We start from the raw sequence: 27830 nt of genomic DNA on the forward strand, positions 1-27830 counted from the left end.
ATGCCAATCAACAGCGTGATTACGTCGATGGCGTATATCTTTGGAGGGGTTACATGGGAAGGGATATCGGAAGAAGAGGTGGAAAAACTGCATGAACGTACAGAGAAGATGTTGAAGGAGGCCCAAGACTATCGAAAAATTACTCCATGTATTGATAGTACAGTAAGTGAGCTTGTTTCCGAAAAAAAACAGGAACTTAGAAGAAATGAGGAGTTCAAGAGCACTTTGGATGATGATCGCGAGAATCTGGTTGGAAAATTGGTACGTGTTCTGAAGCAGCTGCTCCTGTGGTCAGACAAAGCTTACGAGGCCGCCACAAGCGAGGCAAAACGCTGTAGCAACTGTCGGCTTATTCCTGCTGAACATCCAGTTCCAGATTCATGCTACGTTGCATGCAGCATGCCTGGCATGGCAGACGATCAGTTCAAGCTTCGGAGCATAGGACCGGCAAGCAGTTTGCGTCTGACACCTTCTTTTGTGCTGTCATCGCCGCGTCTTGTGCCTTCGCTGGTAATATCACACGAGCCGAACTTACATCTATCGGCTCGCTCTTCTGCTTCCTCGTGCAATGCACAGTCTATCTCTGCCTCAATTCCTTTTTCTTCTTCCTCCTCTTCTTCCTCTGGACAGACTTCTCTTCCTTCTTCAGCCTCGTCGAACAATTCTTCGACTCCTCGCAGCTCTTGCCAGGTTCCCTCTGCATCTCCGCTTACTCTTCTGCATCCTCTTTCTCCTCCTGCACAGACACTGTTTTCTCTGCATTCATCGCTTTCCTCGCAGTATACCCCCACCGCTCTGTCGCCTGTGTCAAACCGCTCGATCCTTTCCCCGTTTCTTACGCCTTCTGCTGAGGCAGGATCTGTCAGGAGACAATCGCTTTCAACGACACTCACTTCTCCTGTCATGTCACCTGTTCCTCTGCTGCCGCTGATGGGGAGCCCAGGCTCATTCTCTTCAGTTTCTTTCTCATCATCATCATCATCATCTTCTTCTTCTTCTTTACCTTCTTCTTCTTCTTCTACTACTACTTCTTCTTCTTCAGCTGCCATACCTCTCGTTCCCTTGTCTTTTGCAGCTGCTCCGAGCTTATCTGAGCATTCAACCACTTTGCACGGATTTGATTCCTCAAAGATGCAACAGATTTCTGGAGGCGATGATGGAGTGAGCTGCAATTGCGTATGCTCCTATTGCGAAGATGCGACATGTGCTCTGTTTGTGCTTATGGTAGTAGAATGCTTGACACCTTGCTGTGAGCACCCTCAACTGTCAGCATCAATTGTGCAATTGTTTTCTTCTTCAACTTCTTCAATTCCATCTATTCCTTCGTGTAAATCCTCTGCCCGTAACAATGTCTTCCACTCACATCGCGACTGTGCACATCTTCTGCATCATTCCCATATCCACGCACACTCCCACAGCCATTCACATTCGCATTTACACACTCACAACCACTCAGGTTCATCCAAACATTTGAATTATATATATTCTCCGACTTTTTCATCATCATCATCATCATCTTCTTCTTCTTCTTCTTCTTCTTCTTCTTCCTTCTCCTCCTCCTCTTCTGCTTCTTCTAATTTAACTTATTCTTCCCCTTCTCATTCTTCTTCTTCTTCTTCTTCTTCTTCTTCTTCTTCTTCTTCTTCTTCTTCTACTTCTACTTCTACTTCTTTAGCTTCCAAGCATTCTCTGGCTTCCTCCACATCAACATCCACAGCAGCATCCAGCAATGCTGCCAACATTAACACGAACACGACTTCTGTTACCAACACATCCACCACCCTCACCTCGATCACAGCTGCATGTTCAGACGATTCCTCGTTGGAATCGACGCTTCCGGGGTCTGCCAAGTGCAGGATCGGGAGGTGCAAGGCGGAGGAAGAGCAGTCTGCAGTTGTGCTGCATGAGCGCGATGCGCAAAGTGGCGGGGCATCTGGGCCTGTGGAGTCGTACAGCGTGGCACAGATTTCGATCCCGCGGTTGGAGTCTCTACAGCAGACTGTGACACATTCGCTGAATACTCTGAGACAGGACGAGCAGAAGGCAACGACTGCAACGATTCCGATGCCAATTTCGATACCAATGGCGATGGAGACGACGATGGAGGCGACGATGCCTGATCAGGAGTGTGGGAACAAGCTGGACGAGGGAGCAAGAGAATGTGAAAGAGAAGAGGAAGACGAAAAGGATGATGAGGCTGTCAATGAGGTTGTTGATGATGGAAGGGAAGAATGCGATGAGGAAGGAAAGGAGATGGATCATGAAGAAGGTGATGGAATCTTGCTTTCTCCCTTTGCCTTCTCCTCCTCCTCATCATCATCTTCATCATCATCATCTTCTTCTTCTTCTTCGACTTGTTCATGCGAACAACGCGCTCTGAAAGCAACACAACAGCGACATGAAACAGAAACTGGAACAGGTCCATCACCACAGAAAGAGAAATTGAAGTCAAAGACGAAAATGAACACAGGCAATGAACATGCACGCGCTCATCAAGATTGTCATCCACATCAATTGCATCATCGTCATCATCACCTTCATCACCAACACCACAGCCATCACAGCAATCAAGGCAGCAAACAGTGCCACAAGTCCCAGCAAATGCTGCAGCAACAATCTCGACAACAATCTCGGCAGCAGCCACAATTGCCGTCTAACCATCATCATCATCATCATTCAGAGGGAGTCAACAGGCAGCATCGCAGGCACAACTGCTCTGATGAGCGTTCACATGGAACTGAGACGGCTGCGTCATCTTGTTCCCCCAGGAACATAGCGAAGCGGATGAGCATAATTGTGCCTGCGGAGCAGCTGTTTGCGAGCGAGCATCGGTTTGAGAAGGAATCTCTTCCGCCCTCTCCTTTTCCGAAGGACAACCCACAGTTTGTGAGCACGCTAGCAGCAGAAACAGGGGCAGAGACAGATGCAGAAGCCAAAGCAGAGACAGACATCGGACGCGAAGGGGATGGGCCTGGTTTGGTCAAAAGCGCAACGCTATTGTTGTCTAATTCTTCCTCCTCTTCCTCCTCTTCTTTGCCACTTCGGTTGCTTCAACAACAGAATGCGCATCTTTCTGCTTCAGACAATCCTTTGCCAGGCTGCTCGGAAACTCCTGAGCTTGGTGACCAACCCCTTTCATTTTCTCCACCTCCCCTTCCGACACATGCACCGCCTCTCTCTCCTCTTCTTGTGGCTGCGTCTCCTTCCTCTTCCTCTTCCTCTTTCTCTTCCTCTCCCACTCGCACCTCTTCACACACCCACACATCAACATTCACAACAACGGCAACGGCAACAGCAACTGCCCCCACCTCTGCTTCAGCCCCTGCTTCATCCCCTGCCTCTGCCTCTGCATTGGCATGTGCACATGGGATGACAGTCTCATCGGTGTCTCCTTCTGCTGCGTCGTTGCCTTCTTCGTCATCAGCTACTTTGGCTGTGTCTGCATCAGCATCAGCGTCAGTCTCAGCAATCGCAACAGCTTCTGCATCTGCATCTGCATCTGCATCTGTGCTGCACTCACAAAATTCGGAGTACATGAACTCGACAACACGCTATTCGCAGGCGTTTCCTGTGAGCGGGTCGTCGGTGCTGCTTTCTCCGACACTGTTGCAGAAGAAATATTCGCCGACGAATTCGTCTTCATCATCAGCATCTTTGCTGCCTATGCTTTCGGGCTCTTTGGCTCCTCTGTCGCCGTTAGTGCGTCAGGTGGTCACAGTTAAGGGAGAGATGCTTCCAGGAGGCAGGAGAGAGAAGGAGAAGGAGAAGGAGAGTGAAAAGGAGAAGGGAAGGGAGAATGGCAGGGAGACAGAAGAAGAAGAGGAAAGCAGAGAGGGTGGAAATGGAGAGACGAACTCTTCTTCACCGTCTTATACTTGTTCTTCCTCTTCCGGCAGATCAGATTCTCCAACGTCTATTTCATCTGCATCGACCAGTGGCTCATATTCATCAACTTCCTTTGCTTCTCCAACTGCTTCCTTTTCTTCCTCATGTTCCTTGTCTTTTTCGGCGCCGTCGCCTTCTTCTTCTTTTTCATCGTCTTCTCCAGCGTCCTCCTCATCTTCATCGTTTTCATCGTCATTCTCTGTGTCATCTGGACTGATCAATCTGAAGCTGAGGCAGGTGGATGCACTGAGAAGCGGGTCATTTGAAGTGTATTTGGAGCTGGAGCGGAAGATCAACAGGGCAGAAGTGAGGAAGGGACAAAAGGGTGGGAAGGGTGGGAAGAGGAGAAGAAGGAGAGTTGGGGAGAAGAAGAAGAAGAAGAAGAAGGAATGCGAAGAGGGGAGAGAAACAGAAAAGAGGGGAAGAGGAGATGAGCAGGATGGGAGTGAAAAGATGAAATATTCTGATTATCTGGCTAGTTCTCCTTCTTCCTCTTTTTCTTCCTCATCTTCTTCTCAAACACACTCTGATTCGAATTCGGATTCAGATTCAGATTCGGACTGCTATTCACGTTCGACAATGCGGAGCGATGGGGATGAGGATGGGAGTCGGGAGAGCAGCAAGCATGGAGTCAGGAGCAGACGTAAGGCCTTTGGAGAGACAGATGGGCTGTGCAGGAAAACATCAGAGAGCAGGGCAAAAAAAAGGGGGATGGACAAGGAGAAAGAGAGGAAGAGGAAAAGGAAGAGGAAGAGAAAGGAAGAGAAGAAGAAAGAGAAAAAATTGTCTTTTGGATCATTGAGCGGGAAGGCATGTTTTGAGGTGAGCTCGCAGGGATCAGTGTTGCGTACGGATGCGCCTTCCACGCCGATCTATCCTGTGCATCACAAACAGTGGGGGGAGGAGGAAGAGAAGGGAGAGAAAGGAGAAGGAGAAGGAGAAGGAGAAGGAGAAGGAGAAGGAGAAGGAGAGCAGAGCCAATCGCAACAAGCTTTCACTTTGAATGAAGTTCCATTGTTTCTGCCTTCATCTACTTCTTCTTCCACTTCCACTTCCACTTCCTCTTCCTCTTCATCAAGTTCTTTTCGAGCGGCCGATGTGCCTTCTGCACGATTATCATGCGTGTCTGAAAGGGGGATGGTGCTGTATGATGGTGGTGTTTTGTCTTCGGAAAGTGGGAAGAAATGTGAAGTTGGGGAGATTAGTAACCCTCAGTTTGCGGAGCGGCAAGGGCCAAATGAGTTGTTGTTGTTTGAAAGAAGCAGCCCACCACAAGCATCATCCTCATCCTCATCCTCATCTTCATCATCATCATCATCAATAGCGACAGCGGCATTGCTCAAGCACGCCCATCAGCCATCCAGCGTCTCTTCCTCGTCTGTTCAGCCTTTCCATCCGGCATCTCCCTTTTTCTCGTTTGCATCGCTGAGTGCTGAGTGTTCGTTTTCGCCGATGTCGTCATCTCTGAATGTGCTGCCAGGGCTGTCGTCGCTGTGTGTATCTGATGGGGTGGCGCCTCCGCTGCTTGTGGCAGCAGAGATTGAGAGTGCGCACAGGTCGAGGCACTGCACGATCTCGCTGATTCCACACTCGAAAACACCCGGGCGAGAAGCATCGGGGGAGACAGGGGAGACAGAGGAGACAGGGGTGCGGGTAATGAATGGGCACCAGCCTGCTTCTTCTTTGTCTTCCAATTGTCTTGTTGGAGGCAAGAATTCGAAACATCCAGCAGCAAAAGCGGTGCATCCACTTGCATGCTCCTCAACAGCATCTCCATGTCTCTTGCCATCAAGTGAGGCATCAAGCGAATCCACACAGGCACAGGCGCAGGCGTCAAAGGATAAAGGAGGGAAAGGGAAGAGGTTGGAAGAAGAAGAGGATTTGAAGAGGAGCAAAAGAGGAGAAGAAGAAAAAGAAGAAAGAGAAGATGGAGAAAGTGGATGTGCATCAGAATGCTCAGAGTCATCGGCCTTTTCATCACCATCCACACAGACCTCTCTGTCCACTCAGCACACCAGAAACGAGTTGTCGAGGCAGCAGTTGTCGGGGATGGGGTGCGAGATGAAGCCATATTCTCCGTTTGCTGGAACTCCCACTGGTGTGATGGCGTATTTGGCTTCATCATCATCATCATCATCATCATCATCATCTGGTTGCTGTGGTGCTGCTTTGACGTCTTCTTCATTTGGGCCAGCTGTTGGTGGCTGTGTGTCGCTCACTTCGTTCACCTCTTTGGCGTCTGTCGTGACAGCGTCGTCTTCCACTGTCACATGCTCTGCATCCGAGTCATCCCAATCATCCTCTTCGTCATCATCATGTCCATCATCATTATCTGCAACAACCTCTGCCTCCACATCTCACACAAACAACATCACGCCCTCTTCTCACAACTCGACAGGCAGCTACAAGTCGTCTGTTCTGCCTGCGCCTTCGTCGCGCATTGTGAGTCCGTCTTCGGTATCAACGACTTCGTTTGACACAAACTTTGTTCCATTTACAAGACAATCGTCGACCCTGTCACAGCAGCTTGTCTCACAGTCCTTTTACCCTTCTTCTTCTTCTTCTTCTACTTCTTCCTCTTCCACTTTTCCATCTCCTGCTCATTCAATAAACACTCCCAACACACAAAATACCCCAAGCGCCTCCTTATCCATTGCATCCTCAGCCACTCGCCAAGAACAGTCAGCATCATCGGCAACAGCATCCATTCGTATTTCACCTTCTTCCAACGCCTCTTCTGGCCTGGATCTTCGCAGGCAGTTTTCGGATGAGGTGAAGAAGGTTGGAGGAAGCAGCTGTTATGGAGAGGGTAAGAAGAGGGTGCACCACAAAGGAAGGAAAGAAAAAGAAGAAGAAAAAGAAGAAGAGACTGAAAAAGATGATGATGATGGAGATGAAGTCAAAGGGAAGAAGAAGGGCAGTCCGACATCAGCATCGGAGACAGCCAGGCCGAACGAAGAAAGACAAAAACTGCATTCGTCAGGGATGGGTGGTGACTTTGGGGGATGGAACTGGCAGAAAGAAAGCGAGAAGCGAAGAAGAAGGAAGAGGAAAGGAGAAGGAGGGCAGGCAGACATCAAGCGGATGATGAAGGACTTTATGGGGGAGCTGCACAATGCGAACGAAGAGGTGATGTTTTCGTCGCCATCGAACAAAAGGCTGATGTCACCGCGGCTATTGATGCGGCAGGCAGCGAAAGAACTGCGGAAGAAGGAGAAGGAAAAAGAGAAAGAAAAGGAAAAGAAGGATGAAGAGAACAAGATGGATGTCAAATCGAGTGACCATTTGGGGCTTTCTCTCACAAACACTTCCCTGCCATCATCATCAGCAGGGTCGTCTTCATCTTTTTCGTGTTCATTGGAAACTGCATCAACACCTCCTATGTTCACAAGCTCGGGATCATCGGCAGGTGGCTTTGTGGAGAGTGGACAGAAGGAGAAAGAGAAAGAGGAAGAGGAAGAGGAAGATGATGATGATGATGAGCTGCTGAAGATGCTTGGCGGAGAAGCATGGAGCAGAAAAAAGGAGTTTGAGCAGGAACATATGCAGGGTGTGAAGTTACAAAGTGGAATCCTGGACCAGAACGGGGAAGGAAAAGGGAATAAGAATGGAGAAGATGTGGAAGTGGAAGTGAAGAAGAAAGAAGAGAAGAGAAGAGGGATTGGAGCAGGAACGAAAGGAAGAGAAGAAGAAGATGATGACGATGAGGGTGATTTGGATGACAGCGGTTCGATGGCAGAAACTCCTATACGAAGCAAGTTCTGTTTGCTTTGCCCGATTTTCTGTTTGAAAAGAGGGAAGATGAGAAAGCAGAAAAGAAAGGGGAAGGGGACAACAGTTGAGGAAGAAGGGGATGAGTTGTGTCTGAAAAGAGATGCGGTAGCGAATGCTGTGGAAGGCAAAGGAAATGGAGGGGAGGAGAAAGATGAGAGAGGAAATGAATTGAAAGGGAAAGAGGGGGAGAGAGATGGAGAGGAGGAGGAGGAGGAGGAGGAGGAGAGAGAGGGGATGGAAGCAGGAAAAGTGGCAAGCATGACGGAATCTGCATTTGATCAGAATGAGCAAGCAACGCCGCGGAAGATGGATGGACTGGAGGCAAGAGAGATGAATGGGTCGTCTTCGCTGGATTCGATGGCGTTTGAGCTGAAGAACGGAAGCTGTTCTGGTTCGCATTCACATTCTTCTTCGCGTTCTTCTTCGTCTTTCTCATCAGCTCGCTCGTTTTCTATTTCGTCTTCTTCGGCATTTGGAACAAGCTCGCTGCAGAAGTTTCTGGACTTGGAGGTGATGATGCAGATTCCGAAGTCAGTGACAACATCTTCCTCTTCTTCTCTTGCATCATCATCTTCGTCATCATCATCGTCGTCGTCTCCAACAGTGTCATCGTCTTCATCTTCTTCTGTAGCCTCCTCCTCTTCTGACCCATCTCCCTTCTCCAATGTGCCTCCCTTTCTTCCACTTCCAGTTCTCCCGCTTCCGTCGAAAAGGCCATCACCCATCCAAATTGAGAGGCACCAGCTGGAGACGATCTTTTCGCAGGAGTTCCAGGTGACTCCAGCGAGCACATCTGTGACACCCACCACGCATCTGTCAGCTTCATCATCTGCTTCTTCGTTGTTATCATTTGGCAAGCATAATGCGAGGCTCCAACCAAAGTCTCCTTCCTCTTCTTCTTCTTTTTCTGCTGCTTCTTCATCTCCCATTGCTACCTCCTCCTCATGTTCAGCATCCAGCCATACGAAGAGGAAGAGACAAACGGAGTCTCGACCCAAGCAAACACACAAATCTTATAAGTCTGACAACACTCACAAAGCTCACGAAGCTCACGAAGCTCACGAAGCTCACGAAGCTCACAAGGTTCGTAAGGGGCAGAAATCACGTGCGCATCGAAGCCATCGGAGCCATCATCGATCTCCTCATTTGCACAGAAGCCATCGCAATTGCAGAAGACATTTGCACTTGAAGCATCACATAAGCCAACAGCAACGCAAGGCACATTCTATTGGGCCATCTGTGGGGATTGGATATTCCAGCAGGGCTTCAACGTCATCGGTGGCCGGTGTGGGGAAGGGGGAAGGCAGCACAGGAGAGGGGATAATGCGAAATGTTTTGGAGGGACAGAAGCAGAGAGGCCGTGCAAGGGAGATGGAAATGAGCAGCGTGAGGTTTCCGGCACACGAGAGGGAGGTAAACACACTTCTCTATTTCCTTCACATGGCCAGAAAAAGAGAAAGAATTCATCAAGAAAAATGAAGGGGAAAAGAAAGAAGGAGAAGGATGAAAGGGCAAGCAGAGACGAGAGCGATCAGAAAGGGTTGCATTCGTCTTATTCTTCGATTTCTTCCTCGCCATTGCCTATTCCTCGTTCGCCCAGCTCTTTTTTGGAACAACCATTTCGCGTTCTTCTTTCTCTTCTTCTTTTTCGTTCTGCTCTATTGGCAAGCAGTCTACGAGCAGTGTGAGCAAAAGGTGTAGGCGCAGCAGATTGTTGGGGGTCTTGAGCATTCGCACAAATCCTATCAGGGCAAACACAGACACAGACATGGGCACAGACGCAGACGCAGACACAGACACAAGCATCGCGGTGGCGATTCAGATGGTGGCAGAACGGAGCACATGGACGAGGGCCTTCGGCATGGACACATCGGCAGGCGTCAAAAGCGAAAAGAAAAGAAAGAAGAGGAAAGCAATTCGTCATGTCTTGGTGGCAGAAGAAAGGAGAAAAGAGGGGGAAAGGAAGGAAGAAGGAAGAGGGAAGAGGGGAAAGAGGATGAAAGCGATCGAAATGAGCAGTCAAAATGCGATTTGCGGTTTGATTCAAGAAAGTTGCCAACTCCTTTGTCTCAGCATCATCCGCAGCAAAAATTGCTCTCCTCTCAAAGTTCTTTTTTCTCCAGCGCCTCAAGCACCTTCAGCTCCTCCGGCTCCTCCGGCACTTCCGCCACTGCCTCCGTATCCGCCTCTTCCTCTTCCGCCTCCTCCTTCTTTCAACCCGCCAAATTCCTCATCTTCAACAATTCCAGCAGCTGAACAAAATTCTTTCTCTTTTTCTCCTTCTTCAGATAGTCCTGTTGGAATGGAGCGCTTCCCTTTCCACACACCATCTGTTCGCTCACAGACCTTCTCCTATCTTTCGCGCATGGGAGATGGCACTTCGCTGAACATGGGGATTGTTCCGCTAGGGAAGACAAAGATGCGTTCTACAACATCACAGCTTCGAGTGAGGAGCGTGGAGGGAAAAGGAAAGGAAGGAGGGCAGATGGACACGGTGGGATCTGCAGATGATGCGAATGGCGATAAAGAGAAAAACGAAGAGGAAGAGGAAAGGCGGAGAAGAAGGTGTGGGAAGACGGAAATGGAGGATAGAGGTTGCAATGGAGGAGAAAGGAGCAGACGAGATGAGACAGAAGAAGGTGTCTCTGGTTGTGTTCGTGAATCACAATCATCAGCATCATCGGGTTCATCTGCATCGAGTGGTGTTCAGGCAGACATGGCATCAGCTGCAAGTGTGTCATCTGCTGGCAACACCACAAACACCACCACACAAAGCGTGTCGGCTGCTTCGGCGTGCCTTCCATTTGGCTCGACAACATCCCCAAAGGCAGGTGAGGCGGCATTCGGCTCTCGTCCCGATGCATTGCACCATCTGGATGCACTTTCTGAGCCCACGAGTGTTGCCAACACATCCACCCATCCCCTTTCACCGTCTCCGTCTTCTTCTGTCTCTCCTGTGTCGCTTGCATCACCAGTGTCGCCTGTGTCTCCTGTGTCTCCGCGCTCTCCTCCGTTTTCTCCTTCGCCTTCATCACCGACATCATCCCTTCCATCCACAGCTGTTCTAGGTGCATCGCATTATTTCTATTCCTCTCAACTGTCACCTTCTTCGTCTTCTTCGTCTTCTTCATCTTCCTCCTCCTCATCCAACTCGTCTTCTTTGCTTCCAACAGCGTCTGCCTCGTATTTCTCGACGTCGTTCATTCCATCTATTTCGTCGACTTCGTTCATCATGTCTTCGCATCAGATGTCGTCATTCAGCACGACTTTTGCTCCGTCGTCGTCAAGTTCGTCCTTTCCCAGCTCTTCTTTTTCGTCTCTTGTATCATCTTCGACGCTGCCGCAGTATTCTTCATCGTCTTCTTCGATTGGTGCGAGCACGCCATCTTCGACATCGTCTGCAGCGCTGGAGATCACATCGGACTCGTCAGTTGGCAACATGCTTCCATCAGAGAAGCAAGCAACAACCGCTTCCTCTTCCTTTTCTTCCTCCTCTTCATCCTCTTCCTTTTCTTCATCCTCTTCATCCCCTTCATCCCCTTCATCCCCTTCCTCCTCTTCCTCCTCTTCATCCCGTTCATCTTGCTCTTCCTCATTCAATTCATCTTCTTCATCGGCTTGTAAATCATCTTTGTTGACTTCTTCTTCCACCTCCACTTCATCGGCATCTGACTCCTCGAGTAACTCGCCAAAAGACACATTTCGCCCTTCCTTTCCACCTGGCGCGCCTTCAGAGACTGTTTGTTGAAAAGTGCGTCTGGGAATGAATCTCACTCTCGGAATGCTGAAACAAAGCAGCACAGCCAGCACAGCCAGCTCAGCCAGCTCATCTGGCAACCCAAAATCAGATTTTGTTTTTGTATGAGCAGGCAGTTTGTTAGGATTGGGCAGCGAAGCAGGTGAGGGAGACAGAAGAGAAGAGAAGAGAAGAGAAGAGAAGAGGGCATCGAAATGAGGTGGTACAGGATTCTGTTGTGTATTTATTGTTTTTATGTATTCTTTCCATTCACTTTCGTTCTGTTTCATTTTTGGACAAAAAAAACATTTTTTTTTGTATTTTTAATAATTTTATTTGTGTTTCGAGAGGTATTTGGACTGGTTAAGTTTTATTTGATTTTGTATTTGTATGCAGAGGAAGTATGTTTGTGAAATGCTCAAAGAGTGATTGTGTGTTTGTTTATGTTATTTTTCTTTTTGAATATTTGCTGGTTGCTCAGATGTGGTGAGTCTGGAAAGGGATATCATCCAGATTTCGCAGCTGCTCTTTCATTCTGTTTCTGTTTCGTGTTTCGGTTGTTTTTGCATCAGCGCTGAACAGCCAATCCAAAAAAACACTTTTTGCTCTGTTGATTTTGCTTAAGCTTTTCCCTTCTCTTTTTGTTGGACACTCATTCGTTGGAGCATTTCTGCTGATTGTTGTTTTCTTTTGCTGGGTGAAATACGATTCTGCTTCATTGGTTGATAAGAAATCAAACAATATTTCACTGTTTGTTTTTGTATGTATTTTGAATTCACTTTCATTTTTATACTTTTATATTTTTTATTTTTTATTTTATATTTTATATTTTTTTAATTTTTTTCTTGTTTGTGTGTATGTTGCCATTTCTTCTGTCTTTATTGGATTTCACTTATAATTCTTGTTGGAATGCTTTAAATTCCTGATATGTTGAATTTTATTTTTTTTTAAAAAGCAGTGTTTTGACAACAAAGGAATTATCATTTGAAACATTTTGTTGTTTTCAAAGTCTTCTTTGTCCCTTGCAAAGTGATGATGGAATTCGGATTAATCAAAACGCAAGCATTTTGATTTTCAAGAAAACATTCATTCACTTTCTTCTCTTCGATCAGAGATTATCACTTAAGTGTCAGTCGCTGCGAATTTGAAAAAAGAATGCTCCCTTGCTCTCCACTCAGCACTGGACCCGCGTTGAATTCCGCCACATCAATGATGTCAGATGGACCTCCTGGAGAGACCTTTTCAAGTTTAATTACTCATTCCAGTTCTGAATTTTCCCAGCAGATCCCGGGAGCTTCAGAAGCGAAAATAAGCTATGACGAGGATAGTTTGCTACTAGAAAGCAGTTTTAAGACAATATTTCTCCGAGATCTAGATTGCAGCTTATATGATATGGATCTACCAGAAAGATATTTGGAAGATCTTGTAAGTGATTTGAAGGAAGAAGATTTAAGTCCATTTCTGCCAAGGGCTCCTCCTGCAACATCGAAAACAGATAATTGGATGAACGACGTGTTGGATAAGGCAGGCGAGCGCACTGAAGCCTTTCTGTATCCAGCCATTAAAATCCTGCTTTTCACACGTGCAAAATTGAAAGAAAAAGATGATTTATAAGTATCGATTACTGATAAAATTTTATTCGTTTCAAAAGCGCTGAAGAAAGCAAGATCTGTAAGAATTCAAGGAAGATTCGGCTTTAGGGCAGCTGCACAGATGAAGGAAAGCTCAGCTACAAGTCTTCTAACTCAAAGGCAATCAGAAGTTCTTGAAGAATGGAGAAAAATTGGAGGAGCACGAATTATTGGGAAAGGAGTAAGTTCTGTATAGAGGAGCAAAGCTACGAAAGTATCTTTCAAGAAAACAGGAGTGTTCAACCCTTTGGAGCATCAGAGTCAAGAAGCCCATCAAGCCTTTTCAGAGATTATCAAGAAGCAACTGGAAGCAAATATCATCAAACCGAGTTAGGAAAAGGATGTGAAGCATTAGAACCAAGTGTTTGTTATCAGAAAGAAAGACAGTGGCTGGAGGCAAATTGTGGATTTTGGCAGATTCAACAATGCAATCAAGACAATGTGTTGCAAGCAAGAAAACCACAAAACAGTGGAGAAAATTATACAAGAAAAGGATTACGCAGTCAAGCTGGACTTGAGCCAAGCTTATTATCTTATAAAAGTCACGAAGAATTATCGCCATTCCTTTCGTTCGTTTTCAAAGGAAAATACTACGCTTTCCACGGAATGTCTTTCGGATACAAAAATGCACCTCGAACGTTCACAAAAGTGATGAGTAAAGTTCTGAAATACATGAGGGATGAATGGAATGTGAGAACCATCGCATACTTAGAAGATATTATTCTTCTTCATCAATACCCACAGGAACTCAATATTATAGCGAAGAAAACTCTTTCGTTGTTCAACAAATTCCAATCGGTTTGTGGTTCAAATGAAGGAGTCGAAGAAAACAGAGCTGATGAAAGAGTGCCAGAAATGGAGGAGGATTGCCGAATACAACAGAGTTGTTTCGATAAAGAAGTAAGCCTCGTTGATAGGGAAACTGAATGTGACCAGATTCGTGTGTCAAAAAGCTTCCCTGAATTTGTCACAACTGTTCAAACTCCAAAACAAAGCTTTGAGTCTGAGTGGATGGCAAGGAAAACTGTGCGTGAATGGATGGATAACTAATTGTCTCAGGAAGTGGAGCGAAAGGCTGAAAAAGAACCAACCAAGGAGATTGAATCCAGTGTTTCGACCAGAAGCTATTCTGACGACAGATGCATCGGGGCTTGCCATCAGCGCAACACTGAAAGTCAACAATCAAATGATGGACTTTCACAAACCTCTTCCACTTTTTGTCAGAAACCAAAGTTCAAATTGCAGAGAGCTATTCGCAATAAATTAAGCCATCGCGCATTACTCAATTTCCATTCGAAATCAAGAAATATGAAATCTGCTTATTCAATCAGACAACACAACAGCAGTTTTCAATCTGAATCGATGGGGAGCGGGTCCGAATCTCAGAACCCTTCTGAAGAAAATATGGAATCAAACTCAAGCGCTGAAAGTTGTTGTGAAAGCTCAACATATTCCTGGAGAGAAAAACATCAGAGCAGTCGGCCTATAGAAATTGGCAAAATGAGGAGATTACGAAGTTGAACAAAAAACACTCGAAGAGATTACCAATCAGCTTCAGATGCATATCACTCTCGATGCCTTCGCGACAAAAGAAAACACAAAAGCAACGAGATGGTGCGGACCAGAAAACGGTTTAAGTCAAGAAAGGATACAAATTTCTTGGAGAAACGAGACAGTACTTGCTCTTCTCCCGATTCCTATGATTCCAGCTGGGATCCAAAAAGCAGCGATGGAGAAAGCTCGAGTTCTTCTTCTTCTTCCAGATTGGGAGGGTCAGATATGGGAACCTCTTTTGAACAACACAAATCACTTCTCTTGGACATTGAGGAGAACGGAGGAGATAAGCTAGGAAGGAAGATGGACGAAGCTAATGAATGCAACGCTTCCTCCAGGGAGACTGAGGATATGCCTAATCAATCCATAACCGAAAAGGGAGAATCGTGGTGGAACGAGATTTTGGTATCAAAAAACATGTCACGTGAACTGGCCAAAGAGTGCTTAACAGGCGTCGCATGTGCCTCATGGATGGGATACATAGATGGGTTTGCACATTTCAAAGACGGATGGGATCAGTTGAAATTCAAAGACGTCCCTTCCAAATTTCAGATTTGGCAAAAAAGATGCTTGGATGTGTTTGTTGCCTTAAAAAAACATTGGAATGAAAGCTTCTTCATTGAGAATTGTCAGATCTGCCATTTCCTTCCTAACATCAGTATTATACGGAAAATCACTTGGAGAGAACACCTTGATCTCAATTCTGATCAGATCATTCAGGAGATCAGAATGCAGAAAGAATAAAAAAACAAGAAGATATGTGGAATCCTCAACAACTCTTCACCTATATAGAAACGATTGGAAAGAACGAAAATTTGTTGTTCTCACAACCATCGAGGAAAACAATTTGTTTGTGTATGATGTTATCAGCATGCAGCTTCACAGAATTGGAAAGAATCAACATCAAGGAATCAGAAAAAGAGGAGCAATCAATTAACCTGGATACGTCACTAAAAACTGGACTTGAAAGAAGCAACGTTGTCATCCAATTCCTCAGAAAGGAAAGTTTAATATGTCCAGCAACAGCTGTTAAAGAATTGTGGGATCGAGTGAAAATTCACATTCCATATTCCAAAAAACAACTTCTGAGCTCTTCAACATATGATCCTATGAAGGCAGGAGCAATTCGAAAAGAAGCCAGCGAAATGATGAAAAACGCAAGAATCCCTTCGAACTACAGCCCATACACCTTGAAACACGCCTCAATATCAGCCTTAACAATCGCGGGAACTCCAGTTGAACAGGTGGCAAAATTCGCAAGATTATCCGTCTGAAGCAACACAGTTATCAAACATTATTTCAGGTCCAACATTTCAAACAAGATGGCCCAGATTATTTCATCGAATCAGGAGACAAAGAAAGCAATTCAACAGCCTTCCACGGTTCCTCCATCCACAACTGCATCAGACGAAAAAGATTCCATCGTTCCCATCAATCAATAATCACGTTTGCCAGAATGCCATGAAACAAAGAAAGCAATTGAAGAGATCTCACAACCAGACTGTATCGAAGAGCCAGAAGATAATGAGTCTCAATCCTTCCACGAAAAGCAAGAAAATACCACGAACAATGAAAACGAGAAAAACGATAATGAAATCATCGAAGAAAAATGCATCCAGTTAATAATTCGAACAAGATCACAGAGACGAAAAGAAATGATGGAAAGAGAAAATTCAGAAAGTAATCCATAACGCCCAATTACTACAAACTCTCAGATCGAAGAGAAGAAAGTGAATAAATGTCTTCTTCATTAAAAACAATTTAAATACCTTCATTTATTTACATATTCTTTTTGAAACGAAAAATTTTGATGAACAACCGAAAAAAGATACATTTAGATTTTTTCCCCCACCTCGTGAAATTCTGTTTTTTGAAAAACATACACCAAAAATAATTCAAATTCGAAAAAGAATAATTCAATTTCGTAATTAATATTTCAATTTCGAAAAAAAATAATTCGAATTCGGAATTAATAATTCAAAATCGAAAATTAATAATTCGAATTCGGAAATTAATAATTCAATTTCGTAATTTATTAATTCGATTTCGAAAAAGAATAATTCAATTTCGAAAATGATTATTTCAATTTCGAAATTCATTATTAACTGAAATTTTAAATTTTTCTCGAGAATGGATTTCAGAAAAGTTCAAGTTATTTTTTAACCAATCAAATTTTATTACTCATAGAAAACTGTTTTTTTAATTGCAACAATCAATAAATCAATTTTTTTAAAAAATTTTTTTCATTTTCGAAAATCATCACTCAAATTATAATAATTTAATAAAAATTCATTCTATTGAATAACCAAATAAAAATTAAAAAAATTTATTCACGATTGTTGAATTATTTTTTCACAATAATGTGATTGTTTCATTGGCAAATTTTTGAATAATATCGGTTTTAAACATGAAAATGTATTTCTTTCCTTTTCAAATTAACTTCAGTCAATACAGATATCGCACAAAATACCGGACAGGATCGATTTCACAATAACTGCAAGAGGAATAATTCTGACAATTTTCCTCAAAGTATATCTCAACAATGCTAACTCATTTGGGGGAAAATATGTAACTTCAAGCTTTTTCATTTATAAATTATGCACTTTTAATTGTCTTATTTTGATCAAAAAATCCAAGCAAAATTTCTTTTCTTATTGAAATATTTGTGATGACACAAAACATTGTATTGTTGAATCAATGATATCAGTTTATGGATATGAGAATATTATTTATTTTGAAATCTGACAAAGTCAAGAAAAGTTATGAGTGAAACAATTTTTTGGTTATTTGTGCATAAAAAGCTTGAAAGTTCATATTTTCCCCCATTTGATATACAAAACTTTCAAAATAGCTTCATTTGTGCTCAGAAAAAATGAATCTATTTTGAAAGTTTTGAATGGCAAACGAATTTGAATTAATAAGACATTTAATGAAAAAAAACAGAATAATATCTCTGGTGGTTATTGTGAAATTGTTCTTTTCCGGTATTTTGTGCGATGTCCGGTATTTTATGCGATATCTGTAAATCTTCATTCAAAATGAATGAAAATTATTTGAAGAAAATACATAATTTTTTAAATATTCATAAACAAAGTGTCCTCACGAGATAAAAATAAAGAGTATTTTGACAGCAAAACGTAAGTTAATAATTCCACAAATCAAAAAAATTGTCGTTTCGAAATTGAATTATTCTTTTTCGAAATCGAATTAATAAATTACGAAATTGAATTATTCTTTTTCGAATTTGAATTATTCTTTTTCGAATTAGAATTATTTTTGGTGTAACAGTTTAAAAAAATCGAAATCCAACAAAAAATATAAAGGGTTATAATCAAAAAAGAAAACTGAACTGAATGTCAACGAACACGCAAACAGTGAAATTTTGCACTTTCAAGGAGGGGAACATTTCATTAAATTTAAATAATGATGATTGGATGAAGGGGGTTAAGCGAGGGCTTGCCGACAAATACGATGTTGATGCGCGTGATTTGTATTTCGCTCAAAAGCAAAAGATAGTTTCTGACGATTCAAAAGTGCGAGATGTTCTTGAAGTGTGGCCCATTTCTTTTGTTTTCAACTTCTCTTTCTTGTCATTCTTTTCCTTATTGACAGAATTCTGAAGAAACAATTTATTTAGTGAAGCGAAGATCTTCATCTGGAGCGGCGGGCACAGCCACTGAAAATGAAGAGCCCTTGCCAAAAGTTGAAGAAAATATTTCGCCAGAGCTGCGCAGCTCAAAGCCGTTTGCTGTTCGCGTTACTGTTTGCAACAACGAAATGAAAGGGAAAGCGGTTACAGTGGAAAATGTGAGGCCAGATACAACGATTGACGAGTTTGCTGAAAGAGCATTAGAGGCCTTGAATGTTCCTGTTGGATGGATTTCAATTGTTTCAGAGACGGGCACGAAGTATTCCGGAACATGGAAAAGTGGAGGTTTCGAACTTTGGGAAAGTTCAGAAGAAAAATATGTTTCGAAGCTGACGTACTGCGGGCAAAGCGGGTTGTCCTGCTGCATTTATAAGTTGATTACAGCGAATTGTTTGCAAGAGCAGGCTTCTTCATCCACGCCATCCTCATCCACTCCATCCTCTAACTCAAGCCCATCAAATGTTGGATCAGAGGCTGCTGAACAAAATGGATCTCAAACGCTTACGCTGCAGATAGAGTATGGTCAAGGAAATAAACTGTTCATTGAAGCAGAAGAGGAGATGCTTGTGGAAGAGCTGAAGAAGATATTGGAACCGGAAGTGGGAATTTGTGCAGATAAGATGATGCTCGTTGGGAGAGGAAGGATAATGGATGATGACAGGAAGATTTCTTCATTCGGCTTTAAAGATAAAGATAGGCTTTGTGCACATGAAGAAATAGAAGAAATGATTTTCATTTTCATCAAAAAACTTTCAGGAAAAACACTTCGAATCGATGTTAATTCGGAGATGACCATTGAAGAGTTGAAAGAAAGGATATACGAATATGATAACACATTTTCATCTAAATATAGGATGATATTTGCTGGAAAACAGTTGGAAAATGGTCGTACTTTGAAGGACTATGGAATATATCGTGAAGCTATTATCAATCTTGTTTTGAGGTTACGCGGAGGAGGGAGCTGCCCATCGCATGCATTTGTGGATGTGACGAAGACTGATGCGTTGGTGGAGAGGTCGTTCAGCAACACAGCTCCACCGTGGCGTATTGTGGGAAGTGGTATCAACATCGAAGGAATATGCGAGAACGAGGGATGTCCTGCATTCAAGAAACAGGTAATTTGCAGATGGGGAATGAAGACATTTGATTTGTATGGGAGCAAGCCGTTCTGTCCGTGCTGCCTGAAGCAGATTGTCCCTCTGAAGCCGGGATTCTATGATTGCAGATGGCGGATTTCATCTGTGAAAGAGGATGGGACAAGGATGCAAATGCCATGGAAGGAGGCAGGGAATGAAAAGTATACGACATACGACGAGAAGGAAGCCGGAACAGCAAAGTTTCTTTTGCTGCAGATTGAGGCATTGCCCAGAGGGAGAGTTGTGAAGCATCCGACACTGCCATATGATGTGGCTGTGCCGGAGGTGTGTGGAATTTGCCACAAAGAACAGAACGAATACTTTGTTCAAATATACAAATGTGGTCACTCGTTCCATCGCAACTGCGGGAGTGACTGGGAAGAGACTGTTGGAGAGTGCCCAATTTGCCAGATGAAAATGAAGGATCAGCCAGCTCAATCTGCCTGATTCGATATCTGAGAATAAATCGTGAAAGATTCAAAATTTTGATAAATTGATTTTTTTTTCTTTTTCCTGGATGGAAAGCATTCAAACATTGTGGTTTTTACTATTTATTACTGAATGTTTGCTTTGTTTTGTTGATTTTAATATAATTTTATTAAATTTGGTTTTGTTAAAGTTCAGATTGATTTGATTTGATTTGATTGAGAGAGAAAATGGTTGTTTCGCTTCTTTCTCTTTCATTAATAGAGAAGGATAAAAAAATAAAAGATTTCTCGATAAATAAAATGCTTGCGATTTTATTTTTGATTTTTTTAATTTTTTTGTGAGGTTTTATTGGATGATTTTCTGTTTTGTTTTCTGTTGTGTTATTTTTATAAATCTATTGCGAATTTTTTATTAACATTTGCTTGCTTGAAAAACTGATAAGAATGGAAGAGGAGCTTGTTCCTTTTGAGAGAAATCGATAATGCTGAAAACTTCCTAAAAAGTTATGAGCAATGATTTGAAAAGCAATCATTTGCGAAGCGAAGCAAGTGCAAACATTCAGGAGAGCAAAAATTATTGAATCGAAGTGACTGAAAAGAACAATTAATAAATTTCATCAGCAAAAGTCTGTTTTTTCTTTTGAAAAGTCGACTTTGGATAACTTTTTTTTGCTATTTTATTTATTTTTCCATTTGAAAAAGAACATCGATCGATCGAATCAAATGAAGTGAAATTGCTGATGATGAAGAATGAATATTCTTTTTTCTGGCTTTGGAAGATGCTTCAAAGTTGCATGTGAGATTGAAATGCAGAAAAAGTCAATGGAATATCTGGCAGATGAAAATGAAAATGAGAGCAGATGAATGAAAATGAAATGAGTTGACTGAAATGTGCTCGATTTGTGATATTCAACAATCGATGCTCAACGTCCAATAATTCATTCACAAATTTGAAGAAGTGGAGAGAAATCATAACCTTGTCCAGAAGAGAATGAAGAATGAAGAGGAAGACAAAGAATTTGACAATCTCTATTTTTTTTCTTCACCGATGTTTGCGATGGAGTTGAAGACAATCTCGAAGAAGAAATCGCCTTTCTTTCTCAATTGGCAGATTTTCAGAAAAAGAAATAAAAATGAAAAATGCTTTTTGTTCTATTTGATTGCAAATAGATATATTGTTGAATGCTTCGTTGATGTTGCTTTTCTTTTGTTTCGCGCTGATAACGAAACCTGAAACAATTTTGGCTGGCAAATGGCATTTCTGTTAAAAAGATGAATTCCCTTTCAATTGCAAGAGGAACCACTTCTTTGTGAAATAAAAAGGTCATTCGATTTTGCTTGTTTTGTATGTCTAATCTCCTCTTGTTTGATGAAAATATCAAGCCTTTGCTGACGATGACAGCCACTTTCCTTCTCAAAAATCTCTGAGGTGCATTTCTCCAACATTTGCTCCAAATGCAATCTGAGAATAAGTTATTTCCCTTTTGATATAATCCAACGAATTGAAAGCCTATTTGGTTCGTATTTTCAATTTCATCAATAGTTTTGAAAATTCCAAAACTTTCTTGTGCTTTCTCTCGTTGAATAATTTCAATAAAATGAAAACATGCCTTTTCCATCATTCTGTCTGAAATGCATTTCCTGTTCAACAAATTATTATTTGCCATATTTCTGTGTTTTCAAAAGGATAAAGAAAACTCGAAACATCAACAAGTTTGTGAGGAAAAATAAAAAAACAAACATCAAATCGTTTTTTATCAAAAATGGAAGTCCAACAGTTCCTGTGTCATCCATTTCGAAAAATAATAACTCTGAAAGTGTGTAAAATCCTTGCTGATATATCGTCATCCGGTCAATCGACGCAACTCATCCATGCAACTCAGAGTTCAGACAATCACTCATCAATCTCAGAAAATGGAACAGTGTTTCGATATTATTAATAATCAATATTCCAGATTTATGTTTTGGAGAACATTTGTAATTAAAGTCACAAATAGGTTGAATTTCAACGTATAAACTGTGTGTTATGTTTCGGATATATCATCATCTTTCAATGAATCAAAATTATTCATGGTTCAAAATAAACACATTTCTTTTGAAATATAATTTCAGAAAGAGAATGAATGGAAAATAATAAATTCAATAAAACAAAAATAAACAATTCGATAAACTTTTTTTTTTTCAGAATATTCCACAAGTACCCAAAATTTGTCCAATTCAAATCAAAGATCATTTGAATAATTTGAAAATGTTGATTCTGAGTTGAGAACAATGTTATTTTATTGTCAATATTCAACTTTAAAAAGATAGGAAATTCGCAATAGAGCGAATCTACGAACGCAAGGAGCAGGTTTGCTCCTCGACAATGAGTTTTTATCTTAAATTATAGGTGGTTAAAGATCTAACTTCGCCAATACTCAAATTCAAAGAAGATCTATATTGTCATCAATAATTAAGAAGCAACAGCCTGTTACAAAAATACAGAGATAGTGAAAGAAAAGAACTAGATCTAATATTGAAACTGGAAAGAGAGGAAAATATTATTGAAGAACTTATCAGGATCTAAGCTTGAAATACTTCATCCGGAATAGAAGGAAGTGCACAGCTGATAAAGACGAATAGAGAGCCGCGCAAAGTGAAAAGACAATATAAGAATAGAAGCTTCAAAACAGAAAACTGAAATTATGAAAATTGTGAGATATTTATTCAAAATGATGATATGAAAATGAGCCAGACATGCTGCGAGATATAGGAAAATTTAGAAATCGCTAGATATTTAAAGAATTAAAGAAGAGATATGCACATATTACAGAGAGATTATAATAGAGAATAAATCTCCTTCTAATAAAGATATAATTAATTGAAATGAAGACACGCATTCTCAAGAAATTATTTCAGAGAATGAAATTACAAAATAATAGAAAATATCTATACCGAACAATGGAAGAAGAGCCGCACATAGTCGCGAGAAACTAATAAAAACAAAACCTACCAAAAAAAAGCGTGAATTACCATGGAATAAGAGCCGCACATAGCTGCGAGATCATGTTTGGATGAGAAGAGATAGCCTCGCTTCGCAGCGAGGAGGAGGATATTCAAACCGCGCTTTGATGCGAGACCATGAGAGGAGATGGAGCAGAGAACCGCACTTCGCCGCGAGATGATAATAGAGATTGAAAGCTCAGAAAATCTATTGGCTTTTGCAAAGGATATATAGACAAGCTGTGTTGCGACACAAAATCAAAACTGAAAAGAAAAATATCATTGATAATAATTAGAAATGATACGATTCACTATAAAGAAATTATCACAAATGTGAAACTGCGAAATAAAACGGGACTGAGAGAGAAAAAGATAGCCGTGAAATGAAGCGAGATTATTGTGGAGAAAGAAACCGCTTTCTTTCGAAATAGTTTGATGGATGAGAAAACAAAGTTAGCTGTGAGATAAGGATAGAGAAAGAAATTGATTGAAATGATGAACGGATAATGCAACAATAAACAGCGTATAATCACTTGATATGTGTAGATATTGAAACCGCGAAATATCGTGAGAAAATCGAAGAAGTGAAAGCAGCGTTGAATTGCGAAAAGAAGATTGAACAAGAGACAACGGAAGACCCCGAGATGAGGATATAGAAATAAGTAGCACAGCACGGCGTGACGAAAATGGAGGAAGGCTCCGCTTATTTCTGCGAAATGAGAATGAAGATGAACGGTAATGACCAACCCAATGATGCTGGGAGAATTAACACATTGGAAAAAGACGCTGCAAAAGAACAGACCGAGGTGTCTGAGGAGAAGAGCAAAGCCAGCAGAACTAACAACGGATGCCTCAGAGCTTGGATGGGGTGCAGTGCTGACAGTGTCAACAGAGAGCAGAAAGGAGAAGATTTATGTCCACGGAAGTTGGACCCGCCAGGAGAGTGCGTTAGCGATATACGAGAAGGAGTCCAGATCAATTTTGAGGACACTAGAGAGAAAGGGAGCATGGCTGCAACAACAGAAGATAGACCATATTTGTCTGAAGACAGACAACATGTCCACGAGATGGACAATACAAAAGAAGAGGGGAGCACCATCGCTCATTCCAACACTGAGAGCATTAGAGAAGAAACTGAACAGCCTGGACATTACAATACAGACAGAACGCCTACATGGAGAACAGAACACGGAAGCAGATGCACTCAGCCGGATGACGAGAAAGCCGGACTATGCACTGAGAGAAGAGAAAGTCGCAGAGATATTACAAACAATCGCACCTAGAACACTAGATACAATTTCAGAACCGATTGCGCCGGTGCCCTGCGGAACTACTTGGAGACTATCCTCCGTGAGAAGGAAGAGAGAGAGAGAAACGCAAGAAAACGATGTAGTGTTGATTCATCCGTTCTTGAGAAACATCGGACGGGTGCTGAAGGAGAAAATGAACGATCCTCAGAGGGATCTGACGATTCTGATTCTGCCAGCCTGGCGGGGGCAGACCTGGACCCTGCTACTGCAGCCTGGGCATTTGATAAGGAACCTGGGAACCTTTCAGGAGTGCATGATACCGGGAGCGAAGATGAGAAGGGAAGGCTGGAAATTACACTCATGAGAAGTCAAAAGTGTTGGACTGGAGAGGAAAATATATCATGAAGGGAACTTTTTTTAAAACATGGGGAGAAGACGTTGGAGCAAAGGACATAGCAGCAGCAATACTTAGAAATCAATAGAGCGAAAGAGACACGTGGAGATCGCTGCGAAGATTTAAGCAATTTCTTGATAGAGAGAGCATGGATGACACGGACCCCCTCACAAACAAGGACGCAAAATGGATTATAGCAGAGTTTACCGAAACACTTTCAAATACTAACCTGTCTTGTGGAGTGATTCATCAGACTGTACGGAAAGTACTTGATTCTATTAATCTGTTTAGAGTGACAAAAGTTGATGTAAAGGACTAAGAAATATTTCTAAAGACTAATGTGGGAGAGAATCCGAGAAAGGTCAAACGACACAAGACGATGCGGGATCTCACAATTATCACCAAATGGGCAGAAGCCACCCACGATATGACGGACCCACAGATCCTCCAGAGGAGGGCTCTCATCCTCACTATGATTTTTGGAGCATTGAGACCAGCAGAGCTGGAGAGAATGAGAAGTGATACAACTTAATTTAAGTACGTGTAAGTCCAGACACCAGTAATAACCAAGACGTCTGGAGGTTTGACGGTAAAGGGAATAATAAATAAACATCCAAATTTACGTATCGATGCAGTGGGTGCGCTCCAACGTTGGATGGATTACACAAAGACGATTCTTAAGGATGAACATGTGTGATTTGATGTTAGTGAGAATCAACCTTCAAATTTGCAGAGAATCAAAGAAGAATGAGCAGCTAATCTGAGAGAATGGAATTCAGGAAACATTCACCGCGTGCTTGACAAGACATTCAGTGATAACACACTTTGTTAGACAACAAGATGCAGACTGGAAAGCAATCAATGCGTACGCGAGATGGGCGCCAGTATCTAGAGTAGTCCAGTAGTATTACACCGTGTTACCTATTCAGGACACGAGATGGATCCTGGAGACAATCGGCGGCCCAGTACCCCTTGCGGAAAAGGGAGACAAGTCGGAGAAGGATAACGTAAGAAAGGATATTATCAACGAGAATACAGAATCTGAAACAAAGGAGTATCCTGAGGAAACACCACAGCTGGAAGGGTGAGGTGGAGAGGGGCAAGAGAAAGAGAACCAAGAGACTAGTGCCAATTCGAGAGAGGAGGTCGCAGCATGAGAACGATATAACACAACCCCCCAAAGGTGATGAGACACCCCCCCATAATTCCCTGCAGCATTATGGAGCTGACGAAGGGCAGACAGACGGCCTCACAGAAAAAGCTTGAAGCTGATCGGAGGAAACGCGGTGAGAGAAGCATAGGACAAATATCCAGTACCTCTCGAGTGTCGAAGACCCGATCAAGTACACCCCGAGAACATTCTAAGAGAGGGAGGGAGTAGAGACAGCGGCCGCACCTTCATCCGCAGGCTCTTTGTTCATCCTCCGCACATTCACGTGCTAGCCAGAAGGGTTTTTGATCAGAAGAGAAGAAAGAGTGAAGGATTTCAGAACTCATTATTGAGGAGCAAACCTGCTCCTTGCGTTCGTAGATTCGCTTTATTGCGAATTGATAGAACGCAGTGAGACATGTTTGCTCCGAGATAATACAAACGCGGATGGAGAGACGATAAGCGGCTGGGTGCGAAGGAAAGTCACATGCCAGTGAGAAGATAACAAGAAAAAAGAGGCGAGTTATACAAAAAACGAAAGATAGATCAACCTCCCGAAGTCACAAGTGTGCACCGGTAACCTGTTTTAGAGAAACATGGAATGAATAAAAAGTTTTAAGTGGGATCCCACTCCTAAGATTGTTGTTGAACAAGTGCAAAGAGAACAGCCAGATGGGCCCACTCAGTATGTTGTGGGTGGATTTGCTCTGCTGGATCAGCAGAAGAGCTGAAGGCAGAGTTCTGCATAGACAGTTTTCTTTTCCACGCCCTGCATGAGCGAGAGTGGTTTTTCTTTCTGCTCCGTTTTGGAACACTCGCCTTATTGGGTCCCTGCACAGCCTGCAGGTGAGAGCTCCGAGGGGCAATGTAACCTGCCCTCTGGTCTTCGTGACCAAGGCGAAAAGGCGAAGTCGGTAGTAAAGTGAAGCGGACAATTCATAATACACAATTTAAAAATGTTTTCATGTTATTGTCTATATTTTCATCTCGCCTTTTTTTCCACATCATATTTGGGAGTGCGGAGTTTTCACTCAACTCACCCATGCTTCAAATCAATACTCATTATCCAGAAGCAAACCTGTCTCACTGCGTTTTTATTAACAAAAGAAAATACAAACTGCAGGTTATTAAATAATGCGCGTATGTCTTTGATCAATCTATGGGAAGCAAAAAAATCGCCAACAGCTTTCGAAGTCAACATAAAGATAAAAATAACAGCATTTTTTGTTAATCGGAAAAAATATGCTGTTCTTTTTTCAAATGTTCAATTAATGAGCGCAGTTTCAAATATGGAAAAATGATTAAAAGAAAAAAACAATCAAAAGAAGATTGTTATTGCTATACCTCTGTGACATGACAAGAGAAAATTGAAGAAATGACAAAATGACTGACAAGATATTTATGACTTGTCAAAAAGTGTTATTTTAATGATTTCATAATTCTCAATAACTGTAATAATTAAGATCAAAATCCATATACAATAATTGTTGTTATTTTGAAAAAATAATAATTTTTATAAATATTATCGAGTTCTTAACTTTTATTATTTTTCACAGGAAATGTCAGAAGAGGATTTTTTTTATAACAATTTGTTATTGACCGTCTCTGACGGTCACTGACATAAGAGAAAAAACGACAAGATATTACAGATGCTATCAAAAAATCTTTTCCAATTTGCTTTGAAAAGTCTTAAGAAGTTTTTGCAATAGTTTAATTTATATTAATTTAGTAAAAAAAAAATTTTTTTTTTGACAGACGAGGCTTCAAGTTATTTGTCAGGCCACAGAGCTAAAGTTATTGCAATGAATGATAGTTGATAAAATTCATTTTTCAAACAAAATAATTTATTTGTTGCACATTTGATGTTATTAAACTATAATTTATTTTATTTCATTTGATTATTTTAAAATATGGTCTTCACTTTTTCTATCTTTTTTTTCGATAACAATCTGATTTGTATCAATTTTTTGCATGTTCTAACAAATAAATGCCAGATATTTTTTTAAATGGCTCACACTTTCAAGTGAAAGTGCTCAGATTAGACAGAATAAAGAACCCTGATGTTCCCAAGAATACGACAGAAACAATAATAGAGAGTTTTAATTTGAATAAATTAAATTCTAATAAATATTGAAAAAGGAGGCGATTTATTATTTTTTTGAATTTATTGAAATAACCTCTGGACAATTTTGGTATTTCACATTCACCTCAATAATTTTTAATGGAATTTTATTCTTTTCAATTTTGTTTCATAATCGTTG

General features: G+C 41.8%; 6 protein-coding genes across 6 annotated transcripts; all 6 read left to right on the forward strand.

Annotated features, from left to right (window-relative positions):
• MONOS_5572p1 (uncharacterized protein) lies at nucleotides 1-9138 on the forward strand (the record flags this gene model as incomplete). The annotated part of the gene is made up of 1 exon (XM_067875733.1): nucleotides 1-9138. One exon carries the CDS (start codon nucleotides 1-3, stop codon nucleotides 9136-9138), a length of 9138 nt encoding a protein of 3045 aa, XP_067727531.1.
• Nucleotides 9139-9427: 289 nt separating this feature from the next.
• On the forward strand, nucleotides 9428-11407 carry MONOS_5572p2 (uncharacterized protein; the record flags this gene model as incomplete). The annotated part of the gene is made up of 1 exon (XM_067875734.1): nucleotides 9428-11407. The coding sequence occupies one exon, from the start codon at nucleotides 9428-9430 to the stop codon at nucleotides 11405-11407; it is 1980 nt and encodes a 659-aa protein (XP_067727532.1).
• Nucleotides 11408-13167: 1760 nt separating this feature from the next.
• Nucleotides 13168-14076, forward strand: MONOS_5573c2 (uncharacterized protein; the record flags this gene model as incomplete). Its single annotated transcript, XM_067875736.1, has 1 exon — nucleotides 13168-14076. The coding sequence occupies one exon, from the start codon at nucleotides 13168-13170 to the stop codon at nucleotides 14074-14076; it is 909 nt and encodes a 302-aa protein (XP_067727533.1).
• A 561-nt stretch (nucleotides 14077-14637) lies between these two features.
• On the forward strand, nucleotides 14638-15854 carry MONOS_5574c2 (uncharacterized protein; the record flags this gene model as incomplete). The annotated part of the gene is made up of 2 exons (XM_067875738.1): nucleotides 14638-15068; nucleotides 15458-15854. The coding sequence occupies 2 exons, from the start codon at nucleotides 14638-14640 to the stop codon at nucleotides 15852-15854; spliced, it is 828 nt and encodes a 275-aa protein (XP_067727534.1).
• A 1782-nt stretch (nucleotides 15855-17636) lies between these two features.
• MONOS_17576 (putative Ubiquitin family protein) lies at nucleotides 17637-20243 on the forward strand. Its single transcript, XM_067870509.1, has 2 exons — nucleotides 17637-18131; nucleotides 18193-20243. Exons 1-2 carry the CDS (start codon nucleotides 17934-17936, stop codon nucleotides 19810-19812), a joined length of 1818 nt encoding a protein of 605 aa, XP_067727535.1. The 5' UTR covers nucleotides 17637-17933; the 3' UTR covers nucleotides 19813-20243.
• Nucleotides 20244-23461: 3218 nt separating this feature from the next.
• MONOS_5576 (uncharacterized protein) lies at nucleotides 23462-24058 on the forward strand (the record flags this gene model as incomplete). The annotated part of the gene is made up of 1 exon (XM_067875740.1): nucleotides 23462-24058. One exon carries the CDS (start codon nucleotides 23462-23464, stop codon nucleotides 24056-24058), a length of 597 nt encoding a protein of 198 aa, XP_067727536.1.
• Between the last annotated feature and the right edge of the window lie 3772 nt (nucleotides 24059-27830).

This window comes from Monocercomonoides exilis (assembly GCF_001643675.1).
Source record: "Monocercomonoides exilis strain PA203 chromosome Unknown scaffold22-1379369, whole genome shotgun sequence".
Lineage (NCBI taxonomy): Eukaryota > Preaxostyla > Oxymonadida > Polymastigidae > Monocercomonoides > Monocercomonoides exilis.

Bases quoted from the DNA above. Each gene is read 5' to 3' on its own strand.
- MONOS_17576 (XM_067870509.1), top strand. From the start codon at position 17,934: ATGTCAACGAACACGCAAACAGTGAAATTTTGCACTTTCAAGGAGGGG. The intron at 18,132-18,192 runs GTGTGGCCCATT...CCTTATTGACAG, and splicing joins AAGTGCGAGATGTTCTTGAA to AATTCTGAAGAAACAATTTA.